The sequence below is a fragment of the Oncorhynchus kisutch genome, linkage group LG28, assembly GCF_002021735.2.
Source record: "Oncorhynchus kisutch isolate 150728-3 linkage group LG28, Okis_V2, whole genome shotgun sequence".
Taxonomy (NCBI): Eukaryota; Metazoa; Chordata; class Actinopteri; order Salmoniformes; family Salmonidae; genus Oncorhynchus; species Oncorhynchus kisutch.
This window is the reverse complement of record NC_034201.2, coordinates 50,066,428-50,078,193: the sequence shown is the minus strand read 5'-3', so window position 1 is coordinate 50,078,193 and position 11,766 is coordinate 50,066,428. Positions and strand designations below refer to the sequence as shown.

Here is an 11,766-nt window from a genome sequence, read left to right as displayed (position 1 = left end):
AAATCACATTTACATAAAGTTATGGCTCATTAGAATAAAGGAAAAGTGAGTTAACTGACGGAGAAAAAATGAATACAGCAACACTAAGATAAACAAATTCAGGGAGGAGATTCCATACAGGTAAATTAGTTCCCTTTGAAAGTCATATTTTGGTTAAACAATTCGGATTTAATACTAATAAAATAATACAAAAATAAAATGAGATGTCTGAGGTAACCTATGTGGAGGAAATCAGAAAAAGGGAAAAGTCTGCCTGTCTCTAAATGTTCTGATGTATGGGAAACAACCCTCACTGTACCTTCTTATATGACTGACAGGACGCTCCGCTGAGTGTTATCCAATCACAGGGCAGAAGGGGCTGAACACAGGAAATTAAACCTTTCATAAGTGATGGGCCTGCGGTAAAGTACATGAAACTCTCAACAGATGTCCGCGGAAATGGTCTGAACATCCAGGACGAGTGGGAAGGGCGTTTCATGATATTTACTCTGAACCAAATGACAAACTAAAAAGGTGAGAAATTTACTTTTTGTTGTTGTTGCATGTTCTTTATCCTATGAACTTGGTCAGTCAGTAAGCAAAGTGTTGGCATGGTTACACTTTGCTCACTTTTTTTTATAGTAGCAGTCTCATCAGTGTCAGCTAATCTTGACACATCATAACTGAACTAGCGGTATTGACATGCTGAATGCACAGAGCTGTCTGTTCAGACGACTAGCAAACAGCTCAGACACCCATGCACACCCCACAAGACATGCCTCCAGAGATCTCTTTACGGAGAGGGGGGGGGGGAGATAAAACTACACTTTATGGAACAATGCAGACTGTTTAGAGACAGACACTCGCACACGTACTCTACACACATGTAGATGTTCATATTGTTGTATAGTGACATTACACATTTTGTGTTGTAGATATGTAGTGAGTTTTTTTTGTGATGTACCTTAATGTGGTTGGAACCCAGGAAGAGTAGCTGCTGCCTTGGCAGGAACTAATGGGGATCCATAATAAACCCCAGGAAGAGTAGCTGCTGCCTTGGCAGGAACTGATGGGGATCCATAATAAACCCCAGGAAGAGTAGCTGCTGCCTTGGCAGGAACTGATGGGGATCCATAATAAACCCCAGGAAGAGTAGCTGCTGCCTTGGCAGGAACTAATGGGGATCCATAATAAACCCCAGGAAGAGTAGCTGCTGCCTTGGCAGGAACTAATGGGGATCCATAATAAACCCCAGGAAGAGTAGCTGCTGCCTTGGCAGGAACTAATGGGGATCCATAATAAACCCCAGGAAGAGTAGCTGCTGCCTTGGCAGGAACTAATGGGGATCCATAATAAACCCCAGGAAGAGTAGCTGCTGCCTTGGCAGGAACTAATGGGGATCCATAATAAACCCCAGGAAGAGTAGCTGCTGCCTTGGCAGGAACTGATGGGGATCCATAATAAACCCCAGGAAGAGTAGCTGCTGCCTTGGCAGGAACTAATGGGGATCCATAATAAACCCCAGGAAGAGTAGCTGCTGCCTTGACAGGAACTAATGGGGATCCATAATAAACCCCAGGAAGAGTAGCTGCTGCCTTGGCAGGAACTAATGGGGATCCATAATAAACCCCAGGAAGAGTAGCTGCTGCCTTGGCAGGAACTAATGGGGATCCATAATAAACCCCAGGAAGAGTAGCTGCTGCCTTGGCAGGAACTAATGAGGATCCATAATAAACCCCAGGAAGAGTAGCTGCTGCCTTGGCAGGAACTAATGGGGATCCATAATAAACCCCAGGAAGAGTAGCTGCTGCCTTGACAGGAACTAATGGGGATCCATAATAAACCCCAGGAAGAGTAGCTGCTGCCTTGGCAGGAACTAATGGGGATCCATAATAAACCCCAGGAAGAGTAGCTGCTGCCTTGACAGGAACTAATGGGGATCCATAATAAACCCCAGGAAGAGTAGCTGCTGCCTTGACAGGAACTCATGGGGATCCATAATAAACCCCAGGAAGAGTAGCTGCTGCCTTGGCAGGAACTAATGGGGATCCATAATAAACCCCAGGAAGAGTAGCTGCTGCCTTGGCAGGAACTAATGGGGATCCATAATAAACCCCAGGAAGAGTAGCTGCTTCCTTGGCAGGAACTAATGGGGATCCATAATAAACCCCAGGAAGAGTAGCTGCTTCCTTGGCAGAACTAATGGGGATCCATAATAAACCCCAGGAGGAGTAGCTGCTGCCTTGGCAGGGGGGATCCATAGTGATTATGTTAAGATAAGTTTAATGCTAGCTAGCAACTTACCTAGGCTCCTTACTGCACTTGCGTAACAGATGGTCAGCCTGCCACCCAGTCTCCTCGTGGAGTGCAATGTAATTGTCCATAATCACCGTCCAAAAATGCTGATTACCGATTGTTATGAAAACTTAAAATCGTCCCTAATTAATCAGCCATGCCGACTAATCGGTCGACCTCTAATCCACTCCCCTCCCAGGGATCTCTGTCCACTCCCCTGGAAGGGATCTCTGTCCACTCCCCTGGAAGGGATCTCCGTCCACTCCCCTGGAAGACAAGGTAGGAGAGTTCAGTGGATAGCTAGACAGATCAGATCATTGAGGGATCTGTCTGTTTGTCCTCTCCCCTCTCAAGGATCTGTGTGTCCACTGAACTCTCCTACCTTGTCTTCCAGGAATCTGTCTGTTTGTCCTCTCCCCTCTCAAGGATCTGTGTGTCCACTGAACTCTCCTACCTTGTCTTCCAGGAATCGTTCTGTTTGTCCTCTCCCCTCTCAAGGATCTGTATGTCCACTGAACTCTTCTACCTTGTCTTACAGGGATCTGTCTTTGTGTCCAATCTCCCCTGGTAAGAATGAAGGGATTATTGCTGATAGAGCCACTGGTAGCCTTCTATGCTTTCGCCAGTTTCCTGGTCTATCCTCTGGTACCGCAGTATGTCTACAGGAGGCTATGGCAGGATATAACCAACACCACCTACCCTGTCTCTGACAACACGTCACGCTGCGATCCCTCCAACACCAGCAGCCACAATGAGGTTAGTTACTGTAGAAACCTACCCTGTCTCTGACAACCCATCCTACCCTGTCTCTGACAACCCATCCTACCCTGTCTCTGACAACCCATCCTACCCTGTCTCTGACAACCCATCCTACCCTGTCTCTGACAACCCATCCTACCCTGTCTCTGACAACACAACCTACCCTGACTCTGACAACACAACCTACCCTGACTCTGACAACACAACCTACCCTGTCTCTGACAACACAACCTACCCTGGCTCTGACAACATAACCTACCCTGGCTCTGACAACCCATCACGCTGCGATCCCTCCAACACCAGCTGCCACCATGAGGTTAGTTACTGTAGAAACCTACCCTGTCTCTGACAACACAACCTACCTTGTCTCTGACAACACAACATACCCTGTCTCTGACAACCCATCCTACCCTGTCTCCACCATGAGGTCAGTTACTGTATAAACCCTCACCAACACAACTACATATAGGGGTTATAGACCTAACCAACACAACTACATATAGGGGTTATAGACCTAACCAACACATAGGGGTTATAGACCTAACCAACACAACTACATATAGGGGTTATAGACCTAACCAACATATAGGGGTTATAGACCTAACCAACATATAGGGGTTATAGACCTAACCAACATATAGGGGTTATAGACCTAACCAACATATAGGGGTTATAGACCTAACCAACACAACTACATATAGGAGTTATAGACCTAACCAACACAACTACATATAGGGGTTATAGACCTAACCAACATATAGGGGTTATAGACCTAACCAACATATAGGAGTTATAGACCTAACCAACATATAGGGGTTATAGACCTAACCAACACAACTACATATAGGGGTTATAGACCTAACCAACACAACTACATATAGGGGTTATAGACCTAACCAACATATAGGGGTTATAGACCTAACCAACATATAGGGGTTATAGACCTAACCAACATATAGGAGTTATAGACCTAACCAACATATAGGGGTTATAGACCTAACCAACATATAGGGGTTATAGACCTAACCAACATATAGGAGTTATAGACCTAACCAACATATAGGGGTTATAGACCTAACCAACACAACTACATATAGGGGTTATAGACCTAACCAACACATAGGGGTTATAGACCTAACCAACATATATGGGGTTATAGACCTAACCAACATATAGGAGTTATAGACCTAACCAACACAACTACATATAGGGGCTATAGACCTAACCAACACAACTACATATAGGGGTTATAGACCTAACCAACACAACTACATATAGGGGTTATAGACCTAACCAACACAACTACATATAGGGGTTATAGACCTAACCAACACAACTACATATAGGGGGTTATAGACCTAACCAACACAACTACATATAGGGGTTATAGACCTAACCAACACAACTACATATAGGGGTTATAGACCTAACCAACATATAGGGGTTATAGACCTAACCAACACAACTACATATAGGGGTTATAGACCTAACCAACATATAGGGGTTATAGACCTAACCAACATATAGGGGTTATAGACCTAACCAACACAACTACATATAGGGGTTATAGACCTAACCAACATATAGGGGTTATAGACCCAACCAACATATAGGGGTTATAGACCTAACCAACATATAGGAGTTATAGACCTAACCAACATATAGGGGTTATAGACCTAACCAACACAACTACATATAGGGGGTTATAGACCTAACCAACATATAGGGGTTATAGACCTAACCAACACAACTACATATAGGAGTTATAGACCTAACCAACATATAGGGGGTTATAGACCTAACCAACATATAGGGGTTATAGACCTAACCAACATATAGGGGGTTATAGACCTAACCAACATATAGGGGTTATAGACCTAACCAACATATAGGGGTTATAGACCTAACCAACACAACTACATATAGGGGTTATAGACCTAACCAACACAACTACATATAGGGGTTATAGACCTAACCAACATATAGGGGTTATAGACCTAACCAACACAACTACATATAGGGGTTATAGACCTAACCAACATATAGGGGTTATAGACCTAACCAACATATAGGGGTTATAGACCTAACCAACACAACTACATATAGGGGTTATAGACCTAACCAACATATAGGGGTTATAGACCCAACCAACATATAGGGGTTATAGACCTAACCAACATATAGGAGTTATAGACCTAACCAACATATAGGGGTTATAGACCTAACCAACACAACTACATATAGGGGGTTATAGACCTAACCAACATATAGGGGTTATAGACCTAACCAACACAACTACATATAGGGGTTATAGACCTAACCAACATATAGGGGTTATAGACCTAACCAACACAACTACATATAGGGGTTATAGACCTAACCAACATATAGGGGTTATAGACCTAACCAACATATAGGGGTTATAGACCTAACCAACACAACTACATATAGGGGTTATAGACCTAACCAACATATAGGGGTTATAGACCTAACCAACACAACTACATATAGGAGTTATAGACCTAACCAACATATAGGGGGTTATAGACCTAACCAACATATAGGGGTTATAGACCTAACCAACATATAGGGGGTTATAGACCTAACCAACATATAGGGGTTATAGACCTAACCAACATATAGGGGTTATAGACCTAACCAACACAACTACATATAGGGGTTATAGACCTAACCAACACAACTACATATAGGGGTTATAGACCTAACCTACATATAGGGGTTATAGACCTAACCAACATATAGGGGTTATAGACCTAACCAACATATAGGGGTTATAGACCTAACCAACACAACTACATATAGGGGTTATAGACCTAACCAACATATAGGGGTTATAGACCTAACCAACATATAGGAGTTATAGACCTAACCAACACAACTACATATAGGGGTTATAGACCTAACCAACACAACTACATATAGGAGTTATAGACCTAACCAACATATAGGGGTTATAGACCTAACCAACATATAGGGGTTATAGACCTAACCAACATATAGGGGTTATAGACCTAACCAACACAACTACATATAGGGGTTATAGACCTAACCAACATATAGGGGTTATAGACCCAACCAACATATAGGGGTTATAGACCTAACCAACATATAGGAGTTATAGACCTAACCAACATATAGGGGTTATAGACCTAACCAACACAACTACATATAGGGGGTTATAGACCTAACCAACATATAGGGGTTATAGACCTAACCAACACAACTACATATAGGAGTTATAGACCTAACCAACATATAGGGGGTTATAGACCTAACCAACATATAGGGGTTATAGACCTAACCAACATATAGGGGGTTATAGACCTAACCAACATATAGGGGTTATAGACCTAACCAACATATAGGGGTTATAGACCTAACCAACACAACTACATATAGGGGTTATAGACCTAACCAACACAACTACATATAGGGGTTATAGACCTAACCAACATATAGGGGTTATAGACCTAACCAACACAACTACATATAGGGGTTATAGACCTAACCAACATATAGGGGTTATAGACCTAACCAACATATAGGGGTTATAGACCTAACCAACACAACTACATATAGGGGTTATAGACCTAACCAACATATAGGGGTTATAGACCCAACCAACATATAGGGGTTATAGACCTAACCAACATATAGGAGTTATAGACCTAACCAACATATAGGGGTTATAGACCTAACCAACACAACTACATATAGGGGGTTATAGACCTAACCAACATATAGGGGTTATAGACCTAACCAACACAACTACATATAGGGGTTATAGACCTAACCAACATATAGGGGTTATAGACCTAACCAACACAACTACATATAGGGGTTATAGACCTAACCAACATATAGGGGTTATAGACCTAACCAACATATAGGGGTTATAGACCTAACCAACACAACTACATATAGGGGTTATAGACCTAACCAACATATAGGGGTTATAGACCTAACCAACACAACTACATATAGGAGTTATAGACCTAACCAACATATAGGGGGTTATAGACCTAACCAACATATAGGGGTTATAGACCTAACCAACATATAGGGGGTTATAGACCTAACCAACATATAGGGGTTATAGACCTAACCAACATATAGGGGTTATAGACCTAACCAACACAACTACATATAGGGGTTATAGACCTAACCAACACAACTACATATAGGGGTTATAGACCTAACCTACATATAGGGGTTATAGACCTAACCAACATATAGGGGTTATAGACCTAACCAACATATAGGGGTTATAGACCTAACCAACACAACTACATATAGGGGTTATAGACCTAACCAACATATAGGGGTTATAGACCTAACCAACATATAGGAGTTATAGACCTAACCAACACAACTACATATAGGGGTTATAGACCTAACCAACACAACTACATATAGGAGTTATAGACCTAACCAACATATAGGGGTTATAGACCTAACCAACATATAGGGGTTATAGACCTAACCAACATATAGGGGTTATAGACCTAACCAACACAACTACATATAGGGGTTATAGACCTAACCAACATATAGGGGTTATAGACCTAACCAACATATAGGAGTTATAGACCTAACCAACATATAGGGGTTATAGACCTAACCAACACAACTACATATAGGGGTTATAGACCTAACCAACACAACTACATATAGGGGTTATAGACCTAACCAACATATAGGGGTTATAGACCTAACCAACACATAGGGGTTATAGACCTAACCAACATATATGGGGTTATAGACCTAACCAACATATAGGAGTTATAGACCTAACCAACACAACTACATATAGGGGCTATAGACCTAACCAACACAACTACATATAGGGGTTATAGACCTAACCAACACAACTACATATAGGGGTTATAGACCTAACCAACACAACTACATATAGGGGTTATAGACCTAACCAACACAACTACATATAGGGGGTTATAGACCTAACCAACACAACTACATATAGGGGTTATAGACCTAACCAACACAACTACATATAGGGGTTATAGACCTAACCAACACAACTACATATAGGGGTTATAGACCCAACCAACATATAGGGGTTATAGACCTAACCAACATATAGGAGTTATAGACCTAACCAACATATAGGGGTTATAGACCTAACCAACACAACTACATATAGGGGGTTATAGACCTAACCAACATATAGGGGTTATAGACCTAACCAACACAACTACATATAGGAGTTATAGACCTAACCAACATATAGGGGGTTATAGACCTAACCAACATATAGGGGTTATAGACCTAACCAACATATAGGGGGTTATAGACCTAACCAACATATAGGGGTTATAGACCTAACCAACATATAGGGGTTATAGACCTAACCAACACAACTACATATAGGGGTTATAGACCTAACCAACACAACTACATATAGGGGTTATAGACCTAACCAACATATAGGGGTTATAGACCTAACCAACACAACTACATATAGGGGTTATAGACCTAACCAACATATAGGGGTTATAGACCTAACCAACATATAGGGGTTATAGACCTAACCAACACAACTACATATAGGGGTTATAGACCTAACCAACATATAGGGGTTATAGACCCAACCAACATATAGGGGTTATAGACCTAACCAACATATAGGAGTTATAGACCTAACCAACATATAGGGGTTATAGACCTAACCAACACAACTACATATAGGGGGTTATAGACCTAACCAACATATAGGGGTTATAGACCTAACCAACACAACTACATATAGGGGTTATAGACCTAACCAACATATAGGGGTTATAGACCTAACCAACACAACTACATATAGGGGTTATAGACCTAACCAACATATAGGGGTTATAGACCTAACCAACATATAGGGGTTATAGACCTAACCAACACATAGGGGTTATAGACCTAACCAACATATATGGGGTTATAGACCTAACCAACATATAGGAGTTATAGACCTAACCAACACAACTACATATAGGGGCTATAGACCTAACCAACACAACTACATATAGGGGTTATAGACCTAACCAACACAACTACATATAGGGGTTATAGACCTAACCAACACAACTACATATAGGGGTTATAGACCTAACCAACACAACTACATATAGGGGGTTATAGACCTAACCAACACAACTACATATAGGGGTTATAGACCTAACCAACACAACTACATATAGGGGTTATAGACCTAACCAACACAACTACATATAGGGGTTATAGACCCAACCAACATATAGGGGTTATAGACCTAACCAACATATAGGAGTTATAGACCTAACCAACATATAGGGGTTATAGACCTAACCAACACAACTACATATAGGGGGTTATAGACCTAACCAACATATAGGGGTTATAGACCTAACCAACACAACTACATATAGGAGTTATAGACCTAACCAACATATAGGGGGTTATAGACCTAACCAACATATAGGGGTTATAGACCTAACCAACATATAGGGGGTTATAGACCTAACCAACATATAGGGGTTATAGACCTAACCAACATATAGGGGTTATAGACCTAACCAACACAACTACATATAGGGGTTATAGACCTAACCAACACAACTACATATAGGGGTTATAGACCTAACCAACATATAGGGGTTATAGACCTAACCAACACAACTACATATAGGGGTTATAGACCTAACCAACATATAGGGGTTATAGACCTAACCAACATATAGGGGTTATAGACCTAACCAACACAACTACATATAGGGGTTATAGACCTAACCAACATATAGGGGTTATAGACCCAACCAACATATAGGGGTTATAGACCTAACCAACATATAGGAGTTATAGACCTAACCAACATATAGGGGTTATAGACCTAACCAACACAACTACATATAGGGGGTTATAGACCTAACCAACATATAGGGGTTATAGACCTAACCAACACAACTACATATAGGGGTTATAGACCTAACCAACATATAGGGGTTATAGACCTAACCAACACAACTACATATAGGGGTTATAGACCTAACCAACATATAGGGGTTATAGACCTAACCAACATATAGGGGTTATAGACCTAACCAACACAACTACATATAGGGGGTTATAGACCTAACCAACATATAGGGGTTATAGACCTAACCAACACAACTACATATAGGAGTTATAGACCTAACCAACATATAGGGGGTTATAGACCTAACCAACATATAGGGGTTATAGACCTAACCAACATATAGGGGGTTATAGACCTAACCAACATATAGGGGTTATAGACCTAACCAACATATAGGGGTTATAGACCTAACCAACACAACTACATATAGGGGTTATAGACCTAACCAACACAACTACATATAGGGGTTATAGACCTAACCTACATATAGGGGTTATAGACCTAACCAACATATAGGGGTTATAGACCTAACCAACATATAGGGGTTATAGACCTAACCAACACAACTACATATAGGGGTTATAGACCTAACCAACATATAGGGGTTATAGACCTAACCAACATATAGGAGTTATAGACCTAACCAACACAACTACATATAGGGGTTATAGACCTAACCAACACAACTACATATAGGAGTTATAGACCTAACCAACATATAGGGGTTATAGACCTAACCAACATATAGGGGTTATAGACCTAACCAACATATAGGGGTTATAGACCTAACCAACACAACTACATATAGGGGTTATAGACCTAACCAACATATAGGGGTTATAGACCTAACCAACATATAGGAGTTATAGACCTAACCAACATATAGGGGTTATAGACCTAACCAACACAACTACATATAGGGGTTATAGACCTAACCAACACAACTACATATAGGGGTTATAGACCTAACCAACATATAGGGGTTATAGACCTAACCAACATATAGGGGTTATAGACCTAACCAACATATAGGAGTTATAGACCTAACCAACATATAGGGGTTATAGACCTAACCAACACAACTACATATAGGGGTTATAGACCTAACCAACACATAGGGGTTATAGACCTAACCAACATATATGGGGTTATAGACCTAACCAACATATAGGAGTTATAGACCTAACCAACACAACTACATATAGGGGCTATAGACCTAACCAACACAACTACATATAGGGGTTATAGACCTAACCAACACAACTACATATAGGGGTTATAGACCTAACCAACACAACTACATATAGTGGTTATAGACCTAACCAACACAACTACATATAGGGGGTTATAGACCTAACCAACACAACTACATATAGGGGTTATAGACCTAACCAACACAACTACATATAGGGGTTATAGACCTAACCAACACAACTACATATAGGGGTTATAGACCTAACCAACATATAGGGGTTATAGACCTAACCAACACAACTACATATAGGGGTTATAGACCTAACCAACATATAGGGGTTATAGACCTAACCAACACAACTACATATAGGGGGTTATAGACCTAACCAACATATAGGGGTTATAGACCTAACCAACACAACTACATATAGGAGTTATAGACCTAACCAACATATAGGGGGTTATAGACCTAACCAACATATAGGGGTTATAGACCTAACCAACATATAGGGGGTTATAGACCTAACCAACATATAGGGGTTATAGACCTAACCAACATATAGGGGTTATAGACCTAACCAACACAACTACATATAGGGGTTATAGACCTAACCAACACAACT

At 40.9% G+C, this 11,766-nt stretch overlaps 1 protein-coding gene across 1 annotated transcript in view; it reads left to right on the top strand.

The window, feature by feature from the left end:
- The first annotated feature begins 382 nt into the window (after positions 1-382).
- The window catches only part of LOC109878775 (solute carrier family 46 member 3), a 41,744-nt gene continuing 30,360 nt past the window's right edge, over positions 383-11,766 (top strand). The window contains exons 1-2 of the mRNA XM_031807454.1: positions 383-513; positions 2,813-3,030. Of these exons, the coding sequence (XP_031663314.1) occupies positions 2,848-3,030 (183 nt within the window). The 5' untranslated portion in view covers positions 383-513; positions 2,813-2,847. The remainder of the gene's footprint in view (positions 514-2,812; positions 3,031-11,766) is intronic.